The 21,782-nt window shown below is 63.5% G+C and overlaps 1 protein-coding gene across 4 annotated transcripts in view; it reads left to right on the top strand.

Annotated features, from left to right (window-relative positions):
• The window catches only part of RAI1 (retinoic acid induced 1), a 76,555-nt gene extending 54,990 nt beyond the window's left edge, over positions 1–21,565 (top strand). For all 4 annotated transcript variants that reach the window (XM_075058555.1, XM_075058552.1, XM_075058554.1 and 1 more), the window contains 4 exons: positions 13,493–19,151; positions 20,319–20,412; positions 20,742–20,791; positions 21,244–21,565. In XM_075058555.1, the coding sequence (XP_074914656.1) occupies positions 13,509–19,151; positions 20,319–20,412; positions 20,742–20,791; positions 21,244–21,258 (5,802 nt within the window). In that variant the 5' untranslated portion in view covers positions 13,493–13,508 and the 3' untranslated portion in view covers positions 21,259–21,565. The remainder of the gene's footprint in view (positions 1–13,492; positions 19,152–20,318; positions 20,413–20,741; positions 20,792–21,243) is intronic.
• Positions 21,566–21,782: the final 217 nt, after the last annotated feature.

Below are 21,782 nucleotides of genomic sequence, written 5' to 3'. Positions count from 1 at the left end.
AACCCAGCCGTCCTTCGACGGCAAACCGTGGCTGGGCACGTGGTGCTGCGGCCACGGCTCCCGGCGCTGCAGCCCTGGGGACGGCCCCGGCGGGGAGCAGAGCCCCGTCCTGGGCTGCGTGGGGTTGGCGAGGGGTCCGCTTCAGCCCCAAACCATCGGTGTGTGGAGAAACACCCTCCCCCGGGATGATTTGTCACCAAGTCTTGCGTGTCACCGCAGGGCTCGCTCCCCGGCGAGCCTGGAGATGGAGACGGAAGGAAGGGAAAAAACGCGTCGTTTTAATAAAACCCGGCAAAATCCTCTCTTTCCTGCCGTGCTTCCCCAGCTCGCGTGCGGCGGCGGGGGCTCTGCCTGCGCGAGGCCGGCAGGGGCAGGCAGGGACTGCGATTTCCTTGCTTATTTTTGCTGTTGCTTATTTTTAGCGCCGCGTCTTAATATATTGTGACAGTGCCCTGGGACGTACTGCGCCTCCGGTCGTATGAGAAGGTGTCTGGGGCAGAGCCGCTTGACGCCGCAAACGAGTTTTAGCCAATCGCCGGCATGGCGCTGGCTAACGAGGCACCCGCCGCTAACGGGGGTCCCCGGGGGGGGGTGGGTGGGCAGGGGGGAGTGGCAGGGCTGAACCGGTGCACCGAATTTGTCGGGGCTCTGCTGGGAGGGACTTGCTCTTGGGGGAGTCTTGGGTTTTAAAGCCTTTTTATGTTTTTTAATAAGGCGGTTCTGGTAATGACGGGCTGATCGCTGGCAGCTGCCGCGGCGGCTGAGCCCGTGCCTGGTGGGAGCGGTGTCTTCGGTCGGGGCCGCGGTGGAGAGCGGGTGCCCACACGGTCGGGGACATCCAGGGGTTTGGTGTTTCGAGCAGGGGACCTCGTGGGTACCGGGGGATGCCGGAGCTGCGCTGGCCTCAATCTCCCTTCCTGGACCTGCTTTTTGGGAAGGGTTGAATGGTTTCCATGCCAAGACGTGCCGTGCTGTTGTGGTTTTGGACCTGCAAGCGGTTTTTATCGCAGAGGGGCAGCCAGCAGAGACATGGGAACATCGGGATCTTGCCAGGACCCAGGTGGGAGCTCACCAAGCCGGAGGTCGCCAGCACCGGCTCAGCCACGGGTGTAAATCCAGCGGGGACCCCGTGGCTGGGGGAGAGCCGGGCGCATCGTGGCACTGGTTTTGGCAGCAGGCATCTGCGCACGGGCGCTGCCTGCCCCCAAGCCCATTAGTAACGGATCTTTGTGGAATAACCCTCCTCATTAAGGCGAGCTACCCTGTGTGTCAAAGCCGCTTTATAAAGAAATTATACTCGGCTCCGGCCAGGCTGTGCATATGTAAATGGGGCGATGCACAAGCCCTGATTGAGACATCACGGGGCAGCTCAGCCTGGGACCCCCGGGAATCCCCAATCCTGGGGGGGGAGCAGGGGGTTCTGGAGGGGCCAGAGGGTGCCAGCGGTGGGGGCCATGTCCCAGCCACCTCCTGGGGTCCAGCAGCCCCTGTGTCCACTCGGGGTCTTGGCAGGAGCTACAGAGCTGTTTAGGGCTGGGATGTCTCCGGGTGTCGGAGGCTCCAGCATCCCAGCTCCAGCCCCCACGTCCTCCCCGCTTCAAGTTGTTCCAACAGCACCGTGATGCGGCTCCTGCCCTCTGCACCGTGGCACCTCTCTTGGTTTGGGGGAGCAGAGGGGGAATCCCCTCTCATCCATCCTCCCCCCCTCCCAATTTTATCAGGACATCACTGCATGCTCAGCACTGGTAGCAGAGGTGTGGGGTCCTGCTCTGCTCCCCACCTCATGCCTGACCTGAAGCCCTGCTAAGCTGGGATGAAATCCTCCTGATCACACATATCTGGGGTGTTGGGATGCTCCACACACATATCTGGGATGTTGGGATGCTCCAGGGTTTGGGAGAAGCTGGAAGAAGGTGCTGGAGCTGAAGCCATCCCAAGCACTAGGCAGCTTTGAAGCCCTTCAAGGGACATTGAGGGACACCAAGGGATGCCGAAGGACACCGAGGGACGCCGAGGTCCCTCGCACGGTGCCAGCGCTGGTGCTCACTGCTGCTTTCCGAGAAGGAGAGCTCAGGCCCAGAGCGGACACGGCAACACCAGCGCCCCTGGATCTGGCCGCAGCATCCCCACATGCCAGGGCATCTGCACCTTTTTGTACAAACACGGCGGCAGCAAACATGGGAAATAAGACCCTTCTTTTTTTTGGCAGCGTGTTGCTAATCAGCACGACCCAGCGCGCACCGCCGCGGGCGCGCGGCTCGCTGCTATTTAAGGAGCCTACTTGAAATACACCTGCAAGAGGGGAGAGGAGCGCCAGCAAGTAAATAACCCAGCAACCCGCCAGAATAAAAACACTGGTGGGGGCGCGCGGGCAGAATGAGAAGAGATGCAGCGATTTAAGGAAAAAAAAAAAAAAGGAGAAAAATGAACTGCAATCTGGCAACTGAGGGGCTCGGTCCCAATCACGCCCTGGTTTTCCACAGGGATGCTCCATGATCCCGGTTCTTGGCGGGGAGACCCCATCCCAATGGCTGTGGTGGGGTGTCTCGCCCACGTCCCTGGCATGGGCAGGGGGATGGATGGAGCCCCCCGCCTGCCTCCCCACTCGGCGTGTTTACCATGCACTGCCATTCAGCTCCTGCCTTTTTTTCCCCCCCCTCTCTCTCCCCTCCTTTCCTGAAACATTATAAATCAAACAGCTTAAAATGTAAAGCATCAAAAATTCTAAAACCTTCATCTATTATTAACTGTGACAGTAAATTCCACCTCTGAATGTTTCACATAGCAACTGTTACCAGGACTCGGCATCCGAAGCTGATGTTCCAGCAACTTTCCATCATGCCGCAGCCGCTCCGGCGATGCCGAGAGTGGCCTGGTGCGACGTTCTGCCGCTAGCGATGCCTTTCCATGGGACTGGGATGCCAGCAGAGAAACCCAGCTTGGACTTAGTGAGCGCGGCCCAGCCGCGCTGCTGGGATAGGAAGGAAGCTCAGTGCCTTTGTGTTGGGGTCCGGGAGCCGGTGGTGGGGGTCCCCCATTATGGCCCTACCTCCGTGATGGTCGTGTAACCCCCCAGACTTAATTACTTTCACCATCACATTATGAAAGACCGTAAATAACGAGGATGGGAATGGGGTAATTAAAATAAATGGATAGAGAGACGTTTTTGCAGGGTACGGTGGTTGCTTTTCTACCGCCGCTTTGCCCCGGTGCTGGCTGTAGCTGTGCCCCCCCGGGTGGTGACCCCCACCCCGGCACGGGCAGTGGGTCTCGCTCCTCTGAATATCAGTCTTGTGGTGAGCTCGTGGTGTGCCGGGTGCCCGCGGGGACCGGGAGCCGGGTGTTTGCCACCGGTGCTTGTTCGCCTTCCCCGTGCGGCATCGTGGCTCCGCTCTGTGTTGTGCCCCCTGCCCAGAGGCCGGGATGGCTCTGGCTGCTGCTGGCTCACGTGGAGCTGGGTTGGGGTAGTTTGGGTTGGCTTTGGGTGCGTGGCAGCACCAGGAGCCTGGTTGGAGGCAGGGAGAGCCCTGGCTCTGCAGCCCGGCGGGATGCTGAGCCTGGTCCGGTGACAGCCCGACCGGCACACTGGCATCCCCGGTACCGTGCCGTGACTGCGGCCAGGCTCGCACCCACATCCCCAAGCACCCAAAACCGCCCAAACCCCCTTGGCAGCACCTACCAAGCCATGCCCTGTTACCCCAGTGCCCCAGCACAGGCATCCCTGCCTCGCCATCGCCCTGGCCGTGCCACCTTCCCGAAAATCCCGGTGGCTGCCGACGTGCCGCCGGGATCTCTGCCGTGCTGTGCCATGCCGGCTGTGGAGCTGGGCGGCAGCGGCTGCTCCACTGCCTCCCCGGGGACAGGCAGCAATTTTCCTGCTCTGAAGAAGCTTGTGAAGGTTTGAGTGAATCTGGGAAGCAAATCTAATTGGCAACCTGGTAATTCCTCGGGGGGACATGTACTTTGGTCATATCTAAGTACATTCCAGCCAGTGTTTAAGACACGCTGAATCCAAACTTGGACAGTCGAATACCAGCAGCTCTAAGCTCCTTATCTATTTCAGGCAGATTAACTCCTTAATCATCCCTTTTGGAAGTTCCCTGCCCCAAATTCCTCTCCCCTCCCTTCCCTCCCCCCCTCCGATTTTTCAGCAGGAACAAAAGGAGCAGATTTTGTGGGGTGCGAAAGGTTGGGATGGCGCCCGCAGTGATTGACAGAGTCAATAACCAGGAACCAGGAGAAGGCCTTTGGAAATCTGCTTCCCCAGTTCACCTGCCCCAGTATTTGTCTTCGGGATTTGGAGACGAGGAATGTATAATACCGAAATAATTTACCGCACGACGTCGAACCTTGATTTAATTTTTTCAACCCCTTTTTATTCTTTTTTTTTTTTAACCTTGATATATTTTTTTCAACCCCCTTTTATTCTTTTTTTTTTTTTTCTTTTTCCCAGGGGATTCCTGCTCAGCATCCCCTAGCAGAGGTCCAACCGCTGGTACCGGCTCCCACCGTGCCGGCTGGGGAGACGTGCCGCTCCGCAGCCCCCAGCCCCACTCGTGGCAAGGGGATGCTCATTTTTCCTCCTCTCTTCCCCACCCTGGCAGGCAGAGGAGGCCGTGCCGAGCCGCCGGGACGCAGCCGGTGCTGGCCACTGTCACTCAGGGGAGTGTCGGAGCATTACGCTTCATTACCGAGCTGTCTGCTGCTGGCGGGAGATGACTTAGAGGGCAGAGCCTGGCAGCGGCACAGCCGAATTCATCTCCGGCAGACAGACCTGTCTGCAGGCAGACACCAAAGCGTGGCATCCGTGGGGCACCCGTGACCGAGGGGGGGGTTTGCCGTGCTGGCGGTGGGGAGCCGGTGGTCGGTGGTTCTCTGGCTTGGGTGGTGCGATTCGGCATGGCGGAGTGGCTGCCCTAAAAGCAAAGGCAGGAGGTGCCGCAAAAGTGGACAGTGAGAAGGCAAAGGGGGGACGGGGTAATGCCCTCCGTAACTAGGGGTCTCGGTGAGGGGGTCTCAACAGGACTGGGACCACCAGTAAAATATGGGCATAAATGTCCCTGTGTGCCTGCCAGCCACGAGGGGACATGGTGGGGACATGGGGGCACCGGTGGCAAAGCCCCATCACCTCCCGGAGAGGGACTGGGAGCATGGGAGGGGGACGGGGTGCAGCCGGGGGACGGGGTCCATCCTTTGCCCATCCTGCAGCAGCCAAGTGCCTCCCGGTTTTGGCCGCCGCAGCGTGAATTTGCTGAGTTTTCCCAGTAGAAAAAATGGCTGTGGACGGGGCAGAACTCGACCCACCAAAGCTGGAGGCGATGGACCCAGTGGCATATTTGGGAGAGCTGGAAATGTCTTGGGGGTGACGGCCACCCATCACCCTCTGGGGTCTCCAGTCCTGCTGGAGATGGAGACAACCGCCAAGGGAGGAGGGCTGGGACCCTGGCACAGGGATGAGGCACAAGCCCGCTCCGTCCCAATGCTCCTGGGCTGGCATTTCCCAGCCCGGCGGCGCTGGCCAGGGACGGGACCAACACTGTGCGCAAACCTGGGCCACCCCAGAGGTGGGGAAACTGAGGCACAGCTGGAGAGCGGACCCATCCCCAGTCCCATCCCAGATGGTTTCCCCATGTGGGGTGCAGGCCAGCTCCGAGCTGTGGTGCTGGGCGGGTGCCAGGTCCTGCTGCCAGGTTTGGCATGGTTTTGCCAAGCCGGAGGGCTCGGTGGGTGCCTGTGGGCCAGAGCAGGGTAGGGACTATGAACCATCCCCATCGCATTCCCCAGGGAACGTTCACACGTTCAACTGCATCTGCTTGCAGCAGCCGTGAGCAGCCAGCTCATGAGACAGCCACGTGCCGAGCGGATCCGGGACCGGGACGAGGATCCATTTGCTCTCCCCATCCTTGGGAAAGCTTTTATTTGCTTTTATATTTGCTGCAAGCAGCATGAACCCCACGGGGCCGGGACTGCAGGCGGCTGCATCCTCAGCATCACCAAGGAGGATGCCATGGGGCACCCCGCTTTCCTCGCCTAGCAAAGGGGGGTCCGGCAACATCTCGGGGGTCCAGCACTCGCTTCGCTGCCGGTAACAAACCAGCATCTTGTTTATATAGTTTCAGCAAAACAGCTTGTCCGACGGCTGTGCCAATGAGCGAGCGGTTGGGAGGCCACTCCGCGGGGAGGGTCTCGCCAGCGATTTGCATACGAGCGGCGCATGAAATATTGCAAGCAATCAGCCGGTGTTGGCCCTGGGCAGCACAGCCGACGGGCCGCAACCGGAGACCGCAGAGCAGCGCTTCATCACCGGCGGCGATTGCCGGCATCGGTCCAGTTGCTCTGCTCCCTGCAGCTTTCCTTGCAGGGATGTGGTTTCTATCTGGCTTCAAGGGGAAACTGAGGCAGGGGGCAAAATGGGGTGTGGGAGAAGGAAGGGGGGGTAATATTAGTGGTCACAGTCATGATTGGAATGGTTAATTATTATTAGAATTGAAGTGAGTCAGGCCGGGAGCACGGGGGGAGGGAGGAAGGAAGGGAGGAAGGAAGAAGGATCCCGACCCATCAGGCAGAAAATGAGTAAAGAAGAAAAATGGGAGCGTGCCGAGACCTGACCAGGCTGTCGCTTCACGCCGGCACCGTGCCGGCACCGTGCTGGCACCGTGCTGCTCGCTTGTTTTGAGGCTGGAGGGTTGGCTGAAGGTCACCATGGTGGCGAGCGGCTGCCCCACGGCCACGGTTGTGCCCGTCGGTGCTCCCGGCACGGGCTCGCTTTGCCCGTCCTTGCCGCTGTCTGCCCGCGCCGGCAGCTGCAGGCAGGTCTGCAGCAGGATTTAGGTGCAGAGGCTGGGAGAGCCGGGTCCCTCCTTAACCTCAGCCATATTTCCAGCCTCATGACGGGCTTGTTTTCCTCTCCCCGCCAGCGCCTCAAGGTTGATGTCAATCCCCTCGCTGGGGAGCGAAAACACGCGACGCCCTCCCTCCATGTTACGTCCGGCGATGAATTTTGCTCCGGAGCATGCTTCCCTGCCGGAGAGGGAATTTGCTCAGGAAGGCTCAGGCTGAGCATCTGCTTTGCAGTGAGCCACCAGCCTTTTTCTTCCCTTTTTTTTTCTTTTTTCCTTTCTTTTTTCTTTTTGCCTTTTTTCCTTTTTCTCTTTTTCTCATTCCTTTTTCCTTGTTTTTTCTTTTTCTTTCCTTTCTCTCTTTCCTTTTTTCTCTTTCTTTTTTCCTTGTTTTTTTCTTTTTTCCTTTTTTCTTTTTTCTTTTTTCTTTTTTCCTTTTTCTTTTTCCTTTTTCTTTTTTCCTTTTTTCCTTTTTTCTTTTTTCTTTTTTCTTTTTTCTTTTTTCTTTTTTCTTTTTTCCTTTTTCTTTTTCCTTTTTCTTTTTTCCTTTTTTCCTTTTTTCTTTTTTCTTTTTTCTTTTTTCTTTTTTCTTTTTTCCTTTTTCTTTTTCCTTTTTCTTTTTTCCTTTTTTCCTTTTTTCTTTTTTCTTTTTCCTTTTTTCTTTTTTCTTTTTCCTTTTTTCTTTTTCCTTTTTCCTTTTTTCTTTTTTCTTTTTTCTTTTTTCCTTTTTCTTTTTTCTTTTTTTTCCCCTTTTTCCTCCCTTTTTTTTTTCCTCCTTTCCTTTTCAAATCCTTCCTTGCCAGCTGGCGTTTTCCAGCAGCAAGAAGAAACACACCAACTTGCTCCAGCTCTCATAGCCTCCCCCTTCCTCCCCAGCCCAACCCTCTGCCAACCTCCCAGCCCTGACATCAGGGACCCAACCCCCCCCCCCACCCCCAAAATAAAGGAGGAAAAACCAAGGGGAGAGAGGATGGAGCTGGCGGATGAGCCGGATTTCCATGCGAGGGGATGAGGTTGGGGAGGCCACGGGCTTCCCCTGGCAAGCGACGGAGAAACCAGGGCCAGCAGAAACGTTGAGTCATGAGTGCGGTTCGCAGGCGATGTTTTTTTTCCCCAAGTAAAATTCCTTGCTGGGGAGGAGCACAGCTGGGGGGGGGGGCAGGAATGAAGGACTGTGCCCCCCAAATGGGGCATTGAGCTGTTGATGGGGATGCATCCCATTGCGATGGGAATTCCCTGGGCAGGTCTGGGGGGGTTTGGAGGGGGGGACGGGGACCTGCTCAGGGAATTCCCCAGCAGCTGGATGGGAGGAGCAGCACGATCTGGGGGGGCTGCAGGAGATGGGGACCCCATCCCTCCTCCTCCTCCTCGCTACCCGCATCCGCCCACCCTCGCGCAATGGGCGGCGCAGCCCCAGCTCCATTTATCATCATCTGCGGGCAAGTGAAGTGTGCAGGGAACAGCTGCTCCGGTCGGCTGAGCGCCGAAATCGGGGCGCGGGGTGGGGACGACGACAACGACGACGACAACGCAGTGATGGGGGGGAAAGTGGGGGGCTGGGGTCTGCCTCTGTGGGTACCATCCCACCCCCTTCGCCCCAGTCGCTGCACTGGGATGGAGCGTTGGCGTTGCGGGAGATGGTGGTGCTGATGGGGGGGGGGGGTGATTGGGGAGAGGGTGTGTTAATGGGGTGCATTGGAGAGAGGGGTATTAAAGGGGTTCTTTGGGAAAAGGGTGCATTAAAGGGGTTCATTGGAGAAGGGGTGCATTAGCGGGGTGCACTGGAGAAAGGGTGCATTAACGGGGGGCATTAGAGGGTGCATTGAAGGGGGGGGGTGCATTGACAGGGGGGGTGCTGAACCCCTCGGAACCGGGTGCCATCACCCACTGCCGGGCACCGCAGGGGCATCCGTGGGGTGCCGGGACAGACGGACGGCGGCAGCTTCACAGCCGCCTGGAGGCTTTGACCCTGCTCTGGGAGAGTCCTGTGGGTCCCTCCGCACTGCGGGTGGGGGGTCCATCTGTCTGTCTGTCCCCCCCAGTTCCTCTCATTCCCAGCTCCTGCAGCAGGATGCCTTTTCCCGGGCTGTCCCATACACCCCAACCAACCCCCCCCTCCCCGCAACCTCCCCTTTTCTCTCCTCCCTTAATAATCAAATTCTCCGGAGCAGTTTGCGGTGTGGCAGCCGGCCAGAAAGGGTTTCTTTAAACTCCACCAGCTCACAATTAAACAAATCCAAGGCTGACGCTCCTTGATAGGCGCTTATTTCCCCCCCCCCCCCGCCGCCCCGAGAACCACCAAGGGAGGCTGGGGGGGGCTGTCCTACCCCTTCGCTCCCCCCACTGATGCCGCCTCGCCGTGTGGGGCTGCACCCATGGGTGGGTGGGGGGGAGAGGGCTGGGAGGGGATTTGGTGCAGTGGTTTTGGGATGGGGAGCCGGTGGCAGGGGGGGGTCCACGGTGCCAGCTCTGCTCCGATGGCGAAGCATCCCCTTGCGAGAGCGCGCTGCTATTTTTAGACGCTGAGTCCTTGTTGATGGCGCAGCAGCGAAGGCGAGGGAGCAGCCGGGCTGGGGGGGGTGCTGGATCCGGCCCCGTGGGATGAGCAGCAGCTGGGAAGCGAGGCTGGGATGCAGGGTGGGGGGGAGCTGGGAGATGCCCGCTGCCCCCCGGGGCTGAGGTGTCTTGGGTGCTTACCGAGGGTCCCCTGCCATGGAGAGTCCTGGGCTGCCTTCAGAGGGTTCCGGATCCGGCCCTGCCGTGTCCCTGCCAGCCAAGGGGGAAGGGGGAGGGAAGGGGAGAAAGCAAGGAAAGAAGGAGGGATGGAGTGGGGGGGGGGGGGGGAGGAGGAAAATAACACCAAACCCAGCCACGCAGCACAAATCCTCCCGAGCAGCAGGCAGGCTGCGAGCCACCGTGCGAGCGGGCGTCTGCAGGGACGGGGCTGCGCTGGCCTGGCGGTGCCGCGCGGTGCCCCGGCTTGGCTCTCGGCATCAACCCCAGGCACCGCATCAGCCCCGGGCACCGCGTTAGCCCCACGCGCTGCAGCGTGGCCTCGTGCACCGCAGCATGGTCCCGGGTCATGCACCGGTGCTGGGAGGTGCAGCGGGTCCTTGCGTATCCCCAAAGGGTGACGGATGCTCCGGGGTGGCCGTAGCCAGAGGCGAGCATGCCTCTATGCGTTACGGCAATGGGGTCGCACTGGCTTTGGGCACCGCGATGGCCCCGAGGCCCTGCCTTCTCCGACGGACGCCCTGCGGACCCCTTCCCAGGACCCCCGGCTGCAGCTGCGGTGGCTTTGCCGGACCACCGAAGGCAGGCGTCCGGCTGCAGCTGTACGCCGACGGCCCCGTGTCGATTCCCATCGCGGGGGCAGCAGGAGCCGGGCTGGAAACTTCTTTGCGGCCAGGATAGCACGTCCGGCAGGGACGTGGCGGGGGGAGCGAGTGTGCAGGGCCCCCGGGACGCGGCTGCGGCTGCCTCCCCCTCCCGGGAAGGGCCATAACCTTGCTGCTGTCGACAGCTTGATTTGATGCCATTAAAGCGTTTGCTCGGAAACAGCCTACATCAGGCGGCAACATCTGTTAAGGCCCTTCTCCGGCAAAACTGCGGCAAAGCCGAGGGCAGAGCTGGCCTCCGGCTCTGCTGACAGGTCCGGGTGCTGTTGGTGATGAGTGTGTCCCCTCCCGGCCCCAAATGGCAGCATCCGACCCCCAGCAGAGCCCAATTCCTGGGTGGTCTGTGGGGAGATGGGGCTGTGGCTCTGGGCACGGCACCTCGCTCAGTACGGGATTTCGGCTCATCTCAGACAGGGAAGCAATGGGCAGCCCCAGCTCCATCTCCTGCCTGGTGGGCATCATCCAGCCCCTCATAGCATGACCCCTGTAAGAAGACGCCCAGGGGTGCAGGATGAGCCCCACGCCTTGCCAGGCACTGGGACGTGGCCTCGGCTGGCTGTCCCCAGCCGGGGGTTATCTTACAGGCATGACCATGGCCTGATCCTGCCCGAGGGCTTCCTCCCACCCACGCACACAGCTTGTGTGCACGGCGCTGCACACCCCACTGCATGCACGCCCTGCACGCACGGACACCCTGCGGGCACGGACACCCTGCAAGTGTGCAAACCCCGTATGCACGCACAGCCTGCACGCGTGCACAGCCTGCACATCTGCTCCCTCCGTGCGTCCCCGCCTCTGCGTGCCGGTGAGCGACCCGTCCCCTTGCACCGGGTGCTTTTGCTCAGGCTAGCATTGCCCCAGCTGTTTGGAAAATTAACTATAATTAATTAATAACAATAATTAATAATAAAAGCGAAAGGGGGGGAAAAAGCTCCCCTTAAAGCACCAGCCCAGGGTCTTCTCAAGCCAATTTCATTTTTCAAACCTGCTTCCATGTGGAGTGTGAGGGGCCCTTTTCTCCCTTTAATTTTCTCGCCGCTGCCCGGGGCTGTCCCAGAGGCCTGGCTTTGATTTTGCTGCCTTTGTTCCAGCAGCCCCGGCACAGGACAGGGCAGCGCCGCACCGGTGCCGCAGTAGGGGCTTTTGTGCCGGCCTTACCGGATTTTTAATTGACCCGTCTTTTCCCCAGGATCTCGGCTTTAACCACATCCAGTTGCCCGTGCAGGCTGCGAGATGCAGCTGCGATACAGAGGAGTGACATGGAAAGCATCCAAAAAGAGGATGGAGGGGATGGGGTGCTGGGCTGCTGTGGGTGGCACCGAGCCCGGCTCCAGTGGTGCCGAAGGGCACCATGTGATCGGTGCATCCCCGAGCTGCCGGTGGTTATGGAAATATAATTAAATAAAGCCCCATCTGTGTGTACACAGACCCCGAAAAGGTGCTGAGACATTACCGGTGTCCACAGGGCGCTGCGAGAAAACGAGGCCAAGCTGGGACTGATCAAGCCAGCGGTGCGGTTTGTGCGGCTACGGCAGAGCCACCGACAAAGGGACCGTCCGGAGCCACGCGCCGTTTGGCACGTTGTGGCGGTGACACGAGGGTGGCGTGGGGACACGTGGGGACACGCACATGTCCCCATCCCGGCTAAGGGCCGCCTGGTGTGGCTGGCACTGCGGGGAGATGTGCCGGGGAGCGGGGCTAGGCTCGGCTCTGCCGGCAGGTGCCAGGTGCCACACGCCGCCAGCACCTCGTCCCCTCCCCTCGTTACGCTCGTTGCCTTAATGAAGGCAGAGGGGACAGCACTGGGGTCACTGCCGCGGCACGGTGCCAAGGGAGCAGCACCGGGGAAGTCCCCGGGGGAGCTGCAGACCCTTGGGGCTGCCCTAACCCGGGCTCCCAAATCTCAAGCCGCTGCCAAAACAGACTCGTGTTCACCCCAGCGCCTCCGACCCACTGGTGCTGGGGACGGGCAGGATGTGTCCCCCCCCCCACACCTCCACCGAGCCCTTCATTAGCCCCCACAAGCCACTCGGCTGCCTCTGAGATCAAACCGGTGACCCGGGTGCTTCCCTGCACCCAACGCAAGCAGGGCTAGGAAATGGGGAGGTTTAATGACGACGGTGGCGAGGCGCTCAGCTAATAGATGTCTGCTGGCGGGAGCAGACAGCTTCCAGATGGTATCGCACCGGGGCAGGGGGGATCGGCTGGGGCCGGGGGGGCTGCGGGAGGCAGCAGCAGGCAGAGACGGGCAGAGCCAGCAAGTTGAAATGACTTTTTTTGCAGCCCTCCACACTGCTGCTTCCAGTAATTAGCCCAATAATTAAAAAGAATGGTGATAAGCGGGGTGTTCGGAGGGGCTCGCAGGATCCCAGCATCCCCGGGGAGGGCGTGCGAGGAGGAGGCGGGTAAGTGATTTGCAGAGGCGAGGGGCAGCGGGCGCGTGAAATGCAGAACACCGGGGCCGGGGCACCCCAACACGGTGCAGGGGGGGGTCGTTGCGCCCCGCGGGGCGGGCAGGGAGAGGGTTTGTTTGTCCTGCAAAGCCGGGGTAGGCAGCAGAGATGGGGAAAGCTCCCAGCAGCAAGGTCAGGAGGGCTGGCTGGGCGCACCGCAGGCAGGGAGGAGCAAGCTGGACCCCAGCCACCCCCCCAGCTCGCGGGCACCGTGCTGCGGACAGGGGTGATGCAAGGAGGTAGGATAGAGGATGATGCAGGGCGATGAAAGGTGAGGTGATGCAACGCCGAACGATGTGATGTGGGGCGACATGCTGCGATGCGGAGCGACGCGAGGTGACGCTAAGCCAGCTGCTGCGATCTGGGGCAATACAGGGCATCGCGACGCAAGGTGATGTGATGCAGGGCGATGCAACGCAATGCAAGGCGGTGCGATGTGATGCGATGCAGGGCGATGCACGGCAATGTGATGCAAGGCGACGCGATGCAGGGCAATGCTTTGCAAGGCGATACGATGCAGGGCAACGCGATGCAGGGCAACGCGAGGCGATGCATTGCAGGGCGATGCCACGCGAGGCAACACAATGCAGGGAGCCGAAACGCAAGGCAAGGCGATGCGGGGCGACGCGCTGCGGGGCGACGCGAGGCGACGCGGCGCCAGCACCAGCGGAGCGACGCCGCGGCAGGCGAGGCGATGCCCCCGCGGCGCACGCGACGTCGCCCCTCTCGGCGTGCGGCCGCGCTCCCCGGCCCGCCGCGGTGGCGATGCTTCATTTGAATTCTCGCCTCTCTCTCTTCGCAGATAACGAGCCCGCGCCATGCAGTCCTTTCGAGAAAGGTGTGGTTTCCATGGCAACCAGCAGAGCTACCAGCCGACTTCACAAGATACATCACGCCTGGAGAATTACAGGCATCAAAGTCAGGCAGGGCCGAACTGCGAGCGGCAGAGGCTGGTGGCGAAGGAGTACTACAGTCAGCAGCAACTGCCGTACTCGGGCTACGAGAACAGCGCCGTGGAGAAATACCACCGGGGAAACAAGCAATTAGCGGGGCAGCAGCTGCAAGGCAGGCCGGCCTTTTCCAATTACGCCGTGCAGGAGAACAGCCCCTACCCGGCCCGATATTCGGGGGACGAGAGCCTGCAGGCGTGGGGCGGCCAGCCGCAGGCGCTGCCTGGCGGCGTGGCCAAGTATGAGGACAGCCTGATGAAGAAGACGGCGGCGTTGGCGGGTGGGCGGCCGTACCACGAGCCGGCGGCCGCCTCGCTGCCCTTCCGGACTCACTTCCAGCAGCAGCAGCAGCAGCAGCAGCAGCAGCAGCAGCAGCAGCAGCAGCAGCCGCCGCAGCCGCAGCAGCAGCAGCCGCCCGCGCTCCCCTACCCCAAGCTGCAGCGGCAGAAGCTGCCCAACGACATCTCCTCGCCCATGCCCTTCTCGCAGAGCCCCCACTTCGGGCAGCACTCGCAGTCCTTCCCCGCCTCCTCCACCTACTCCTCGGTGCCGGGGGGCAGCCAGCCGGCACACTCCTACAAGAGCTGCACGGCACCCTCGGGGCAGCCGCCGCTGGAGCGGCCTCTGGGCAGCGCCGCCAGCCTGGCCCCCGGCCCCCGCGTGCCCAACCTGCACGGCTACCAGCCCAACCGCATCGGCTACGAGCAGCCCCCGCAGCCGCCGCCGCAGCCCCCGCAGCCGCCGCCGCCGCAGCCCCCGCAGCCGCCGCAGCCCCCGCAGCCGCCGCAGCCCTTGCAGGGGCGGCATCACGCCCCGGAGACCCTCCATTACCAAAACCTGGCCAAGTACCAACATTACAACCAGCCGGGCCAGACCTACTGCCAGGGCGACGCGCCGCCCGTCCGGACGCCGGAGCAGTACTACCAGACCTTCAGTCCCAGCGCCAGCCACTCGCCGGCTCGCTCCGTCGGCAGGTCCCCGTCCTACAGCTCCACTCCTTCCCCGCTGATGCCCAACCTGGAGAACTTCCAGTACAGCCAGCAGCCGCTAAGCGCCGGCGCCTTCCCGGCCGGCATCGCCGACCACAGCCATTTCATGCCGCTGCTGAACCCTTCTCCCACCGACGGGACGAGCCCCGATGCTCAGTCGGGGAACTGCAAAAACTTGCAGAAGGAGAAGCTGCCTGAAAACCTGCTGTCAGACCTGAGCCTGCAGAGCCTGACGGCGCTCACCTCCCAGGTGGAGAACATCTCCAACACCGTCCAGCAGCTGCTGCTCTCCAAAGCGGCCGTGCCCCAGAAAAAGGGCATCAAGACCCCGGCGAGGACCCCCGAGCAGCTCAAGGGACAGCACTGCAGCCCCGAGAGCAGCACCTACTCGGCGGAGCAGGTGGGGACCCCTCTGTCCGACCCGCTGAGCACCCCCCAGTCCGTCCACGCCGAGACGCAGGACACTGACTACCTCAGCGGGTCAGAGGACCAGCTGGAGAGGAGTTTCCTGTACTGCAACCAGAACCGCAGCCCTGCCCGCGTCAACAGCAACTCCAAGACGAAGCCCGAGTCGGTGTCCACCTGCTCCGTGACCTCCCCGGACGACATGTCCACTAAATCGGACGACTCCTTCCAGAGCATCCATGCCAGCCTGCCCCTGGAGACCTTCACCAAGTATGTGACCAATGAACGGGACTGTCCCCGGCTGCTCCTCAGCGCCCTGTCCCAGGAGGAGCTGGCTTCCGAGATCATCGTCCTGCAGGACGCCATCAGCGAGAAGGCGGACAAAGCCTGGGCCAACTCTCCCATGCTGAGCAAGGAGGCCACCAAGTCCCCTTTCCAGCTGGAGAACCACCGGCCCTGCCTGGACTCCATGGTGAAGGGCGCCTGGCCCAGCCAGGGTGACTCCAGCACGCTCACCGAGCCCCTCAAGCTGGACAAGGCTTCGGGGGCCAGCACGGGAAAGGACTTTGGCGAGGAGGTGTTTGAGGGTCCCCAGGTGGAATTCACGGCCACCGAGACCAAGGACGCACTGAAGGACTCTGCCCCGCTGGCCTTCAACTCCAAGCCCAGCATCCCGGCGGCGACGTCGAGTGCGGGAGCCGCCGGCTACAGCTGCTATTCGAACACCACCGCCAACTCGGTGGGGTCCGAGAACACCATGGAGCACTTCGAGTGGCCGGAGGAAAGCCTGGGCGAGGCGTGCCTGCGGTGGAAGGAGCTGCAAGCCGCTGACCTCCCCAAGGGCTTATTCCCCAGCAAATTGGTGGGCTCCTGCAAGGAGAAAAAAAATGCCTGCGGCTTGGATCTGTGTGATGGCGAGCAGCCGGCCAAGAGCGAGCCAGCCCGGGACTTCGGCCAGCAGGCGATGGAGGAGGAGGAGGAGGAGACGCTGACCTACGACGAAGCGGCAAAGGCGGACAGTGAGAGGTGGCTCCAGGACACCCGGCACTGCTGCTCAGCTGGGGACTTCAGCGAGATCCCCATCATCTCCTCGCCGGAGCTGAAGGAGTCAGATCTGGAGGCGGAGGAGTACTCCTCGCTCTGCGAGCTGGCCGGCTCGGAGCAGAAGTCGGTGACGTACGACACCTCGCCGCCCAAGCCCCCGGAGATGCCCGCCGTGCTGTCTTCCAGCGAGGTGCCCGTGTCTGCCGAGGAGACCGTCAGCACGGTGGAGAAGGAGAGCTCAGCTCCCGCCGCGCGCCTCTCCGGCCAGTCCGTCATCCTGCTGGGCCCCGCCGTGGGCACGGAGACCAAGGTGAAGAGCTGGTTCAAGTCCTCCCTGCCCCACATCCAACCCGAGGAGGAGAGCGGCGGAGGGGAGACATCCCACCTGGAGGCGGCCGACGCCGAATCTGCCCCGTCGGTGAAGCAGCAACTCGCCCCCAAAAACACGCTGGGAAAGACGGAGCCTGTCTCGCGGGGCAAGAGCCTCCGCAACAAGAGAGTCCACTGCCGGCTGCCAGAGGGGGACGGCCCCAGCAGCGCCGTGCCGAGCCCCTTCGATGACCTGCCGGCAGCCGGCGGCATGGCCAGCGCCTGCCTCGGACCAGACGGCCAGGCGGAGATACCGAGCAAGAACGCCCACAGCCAAACGCCCCGGTTTCCAGCCGAGGGTCTGCCGGCGCGCATGTGCACCCGCTCCTTCACCGCCCTCGCTGAGCCCCGTGCCCCGGCCCCGCTGGAGGGGCTGAAGGCCCCCGCACACCAGGAGAAGCTGGGGAAGAAGCCCGCCTGCGGCGTGAAGCAGCGGGTGGCTTTCAAAGCCAGGAAACGCAGCAGCCGACCGGCCCCCAAGGTGGTCCAAAACGCCACCGATGCCACCCTCCTGGTGCCCGGCTTGGTGGCGGCAGAGGAGGTGGCGGGGCCGACGCCGCCGGAGGGGGACGCGGTGGAGGCGGGCGAGAGGGACCAGCGGTCGATGATCCTGCGCTCCCGGACGAAGACGCAGGAGGTTTTCTACACCAAGAGGCGGCGGGGCAAGCGGGCGGCCGACGTCCGGCTGAAGAACTGCAAGGCGCCCAAGAAGCTCATCTCCAACAACCACCTCCCGCCCGCCTTCAAGCTGGCGGCCCCGGGCAGCCCCCACAAGGAGGGCAAGGTGGGCGCCCGGATGAAGCTGCCCAAAGCGGGGCCAGGCATGGGGGGCAAGATGTCCGAGCGGCCCCTGCACTCGCTGAAGAGGAAGTCCACCTTCATCTCCCCCATCCCCGCCAAGAAGAGGAACCTGGTCCTGCGGAGCAACAGCGGCGGCGTGAAGGAGGAGAAGCCGGAGGCCCCCCCCAGCCTCTTCAAGAAGATGCCCGTGGCCAAGAAGGTGAAAGCCAAGCTGCCCCCCAAGAGCTCCGGCGAAGCCGTCCCGAAGCCCCCCCCGCCGAAGGAGGCCCCTGATGTCTGCATCAAGATCACCTCCCGGGCGGCCTTCCAGGAGGCCACCAAGACCAAAGTGCTGCCTCCCCGCAAGGGCCGCGGCCTCAAGCTGGAGGCCATCGTCCAGAAGATCACCTCGCCCAACCTGAAGAAGTTCGCCTGCAAACCGGCGGCCACGGCGGCGGTGGCGGCGGCGGCGGCCACGGCGGCCGCCTACGGCACCTCCCTGAGCCCGGCGGGGACGGAGAGGGAGCGGGCGGTGAAGCACAGCGGCGTGGCCCCGGCGGCGGGCGATGCCCGGCTGCCCAAGCTGGTGGCGGCGCAGAAGGCGCCCGCCGCGCCGGCGGTCGAGCAGCTCTGCCGAAACCCCAACGGCCGAGCGCCCAAGGGGAAGCTGGGCGGCGGGAAGAAGCTCTCTACCGACGGCTGCCAGGGCGAGGCCTGCGCGCCGGCCCCGGGGGCCCAGCCCGGCTCCACCATGGCAGCCAAGAGCCTGGGGCTCCTACCCAAGAAGAGGAACCGCAAGGGCAAAGCGGCGGCGCTGGGCATGGCCAAGGCGCCCCTCGGCCCCGCGCCGCCGCTGCTGCCCCGGGAGCGTGCGGCGGGACCGGGCGGCGAGGAGGAGGCTCCACGGGAGGGCAAGAAACCAAAGAGCGAGGAGAAGGAGGCGGGGGGCGGCGAGGGTCCCCCCGAGGGACGCCCCGCTGCCGGGCCGGCCCGGGGGCCGAAGCCGCGGGCCAACCACTCCAACTACAACGGCTACTCCAAGAGGCAGCGGAAGCGTCTGGCCCACGGCAAGGCCAAGGCGGTGCCGGCGCGGTGCAAGAGCCGCGGCAAGCGGCGGCGGCAAGCCCAGCAGGCCCCGCTGCTGCACCCCGCCGAGCCCGAGATCCGGCTGAAGTACATCTCCTGCAAGCGGCTGCGGGCGGACAGCCGGGCCCCCCCCTTCGCCCCCTACGTCCGCGTGGAGCGGCGCGGCGAGTTCACCACCGCCTGCACCGTCGTCAACTCGCCCGGCGAGGAGGCCCGGCTGCAACGGGGACCGGCCGGGCCGGCGCCGCGACCGCGGGCAGCCTTGCCCGCCTCCTCCACCATGCACATGGGGCCGGTGGTGTCGAAGGCGCTGAGCGCCGCTTGCCTGGTCTGCTGCCTGTGCCGCAACCCCGCCAACTACAAGGACCTGGGGGACCTCTGCGGGCCCTACTACCCCGAGGACTGTCTGCCCAAGAAGAAGTCGCGGCTGAAGGAGAAGGCGCGGGCGGAGGGGCCGGGCGAGGACGCCGTCCCACCCGCCGCGGCCGAGCGGGCGCCCCGAGGGACGGAGGGCGGCTGCGGTGCCGGCGGCAAGGCGGCGCGGCCGGAGGGTGCCGCCGAGGCGGCCAAGCAGAGCGCGCTGCGCTCCAGCCCGCGGGGCATGTTTCGTAGGCTGCAGAGCTGCTACTGCTGTGACGAGAGGACAGAGGGCGAGGAGGCGGCCGAAAAGCCCCGGCGGCACGAATGTCACAAGGCCGAGTCCCCGCCGCAGGAGCCGGCGGGCGACACGCAGGAGCACTGGCTGCACGAGGCCTGTGCCGTATGGACCGCTGGGGTTTTCCTGGTGGCGGGGAAGCTCTACGGGCTGCAGGAGGCCGTCAAGGCGGCTGCCGACCTGGTAAGAGCTCGGCCGCCCGCCCGGCACCGCATCCTGAGGCGGCATCTCCTGCCGGCCTCCTTCAGCCAAAGCCATTCCCGCGGCTGCGCCTCCGGCCGGGATGAAAATTAATAGGGTCGGCCCCGACGAGTCGCCCTGGGAGAGCGGGGAGGGTGTTCGTGTGCCGTGAACCCCGCTGGCTTCCTGCGAGATTTGTGCTGCCGCGTGTCTGATAGCACCTAACCCCCCCCCCCCCCTTTTAGGCCTAGAAGCGTATTTATGTTGTCATGTTTTGGGAGGGTGGCAGGGCCCCCCCGGGACTGCGAGGATGCTGAGCCCGGTGGGTCACATCCCCCCCAGCCCAGCCGTGCGTCGCATGGGGCGGCTCGGAGCGGGACAGATGCAGCCCGGTGAAGGCAGGACGGGAGACGAAAATGGGCACGACGTGGCCTGATGCCACGGTGATGGGCAGCAGGGGAAGGAGAGCTGGAGGGAGGGGACGACCCTGCCCTGCTCCTCTCCCAGAGCGAGAGGAACACGGGCGCATCGAGCGAGCAAAATAGGGAGGGTGCTGCTGGGAGACCTCCAAGGGGACAGTGGGGTTTTGTGCTGTGGGGAAAAGGAGGGGACAGCCACCCGGCAGAGGCCAGGCAGGGGGTCTCCGGCAAGCCCCCCGATACTAGGTTTGGAGCTGGCCGTATTCCCAGGCGTGCGTGCTCACGGCATGGCTGTCTGGAGGCTGCTGCCTTCTCGCGGCCCACGCCGCGGGGCCGGGTGCTCCCATCCCTGTGGCACCCGCTGGGGATGGGGAACACCGTGGTCCTCCACCACCGCTGCCACCGAGCCATGTCCAGCCCAGGCCGTGTCCCTTCACCTTCTGCCCCGTGGAGGATGGCTGCGGGTTCGGTGCCGTCCAGGGAGCGGTACGGCGGGTAGAAATCTCGTGCGTGGCTGCAGACGGCCGAGCGAGAGGCACGGTGTCGCCTGCGGTGTGCCGGCACGGGAGGAAGGATGCTGCCCGGCTCGGGGGGAAGGCAGCGTGGGGCTGGAGAGGCGCAGAGACGCCGGCGCCTTCTCCTTGCGTCCGGGGCCGTCGCGGTGCTTTGCTCCTGCGCTGGGCTCTGACGGGGTCTCTCTGTCTCTCCACATCTCTCCTTCCCTGCTCCGAATTCCCGGGTGCGTTTAAAGAAGTGCTCGAGCTGCCAGCAAGCGGGAGCCACCGTGGGCTGCTGCCAGAAGGGGTGTCCCCACACCTACCACTACGCGTGTGCCGTCGACACAGGTGAGCCCGGCCGTGGGGACAGGGCTGTGGGGTCCCCTGGCACTCTCCAACACGGCTGGGCTGCTCTTAACAGCACTTAAGCCCACCCAAGGTTAGGGTGGGCTCACGGCTCCCTGCCTGTCGGAATGGCGATGCCCGCAGCACCGGCAGTGCTGGCTGGTGTCCCGAGTTTGGCCGGCCTCAGCTGAACCCTTCATGCAAACGCTGCGGTTGGTCCGGAGGGTGGCAGGAGGCCGTGGGCCAGGGGGGATGCTGTGTCCCTGCCACTTGGGGACAGCCGTCCTGCAGCGTGGGGACTCCCCTGACGCAGCCTTCTCCTCTCCTCGCAGGTTGCTTATTAACCGAAGAGAGCTTCTCTCTGAAATGTCCCAAACATAAGGTAAGCCCAGAACTCCCCCGTGTACCCCCTCCAGTGCTCCGCAGCCCCCCGGGGTAGGAGGACCTGCCTTCAGACCATGTTCCTCCCCCCCCCCTCGGGGACACCCCGCTCCACTGCACACCCACCCAGGGCGCTCAGCCCCGCGTGGCAAGGGGCATCGCACTGGGCACGGCATCGCGTCCCTGGGGGGATACCAGGTCACCCAGGACCCCTCCGCTGAGGGGTTAGGCGAGTGGGTGCTGGGTCTGGGACCCCCCCCCCAACCTGGTTCTTGGGGGTTTCCCTGAGCGCTAACGAGGGTGGTGGGCGATAATGGAACCCGCGCTAAAAGCACCCGCATCTCGGGTGGATGCACGATTCTTCACGGGTGGGCAGGGTGGCTGCTGATGGGGACATCCCCACCGGCTCGGGGGCTAACACCCACACCCCCCCCCTTCCAATTCTCCCCGCAGAGGCAGCCGGTGTAACGCCCGGTGGGCACCCACCGCCAACGAGAGGGACCGGCGGAGGAGGCAGCGCCCCGGGAGCGGAGCGGGGCCGGACCGGACCGTGCCGGGCCGTACCGGGAGCTGCCCCGCTGCAGGTGGGCGCAGCGCTGCCGCCCCGTCCCCCCGTCCCCGTCCCCGTCCCCGCCACCTTCGAGCCCCCCCCCCCAGAGCCCGTTCCGGGTAGAGCCAGCGCCGGGTTTTCCATCCATCCCCTCGCCGGGCTCCGGTAAAACCCGGCCTGGCCGAACGGGAGATGGAACGGGATTCCCCGGGCCGCCATGGCTGCACAGGGAGGGGGAGGGAATGGGGGGGGGGTCGGGGTAGGGGGGGGTGGGGGGGGGACCGTGTACAAGGAGGGGGGGGGGGTCCCGGCGATGTTGTCTTACTGTGGGGCCGCCGGACCCCCCCGCGGGTCCCGGCTCTCCATATCTCACACTGATCTGATCTGAGATGTTGCCTTCAGCAAACCTCACGGTGTCTGTCTGTATATACGTGCGGCGGAG

This window comes from Buteo buteo, chromosome 27 (genome assembly GCF_964188355.1).
Source record: "Buteo buteo chromosome 27, bButBut1.hap1.1, whole genome shotgun sequence".
Lineage (NCBI taxonomy): Eukaryota > Metazoa > Chordata > Aves > Accipitriformes > Accipitridae > Buteo > Buteo buteo.
The sequence above is the reverse complement of the archived record's forward strand: the minus strand, read 5'-3'. Positions and strand labels throughout refer to the sequence as shown.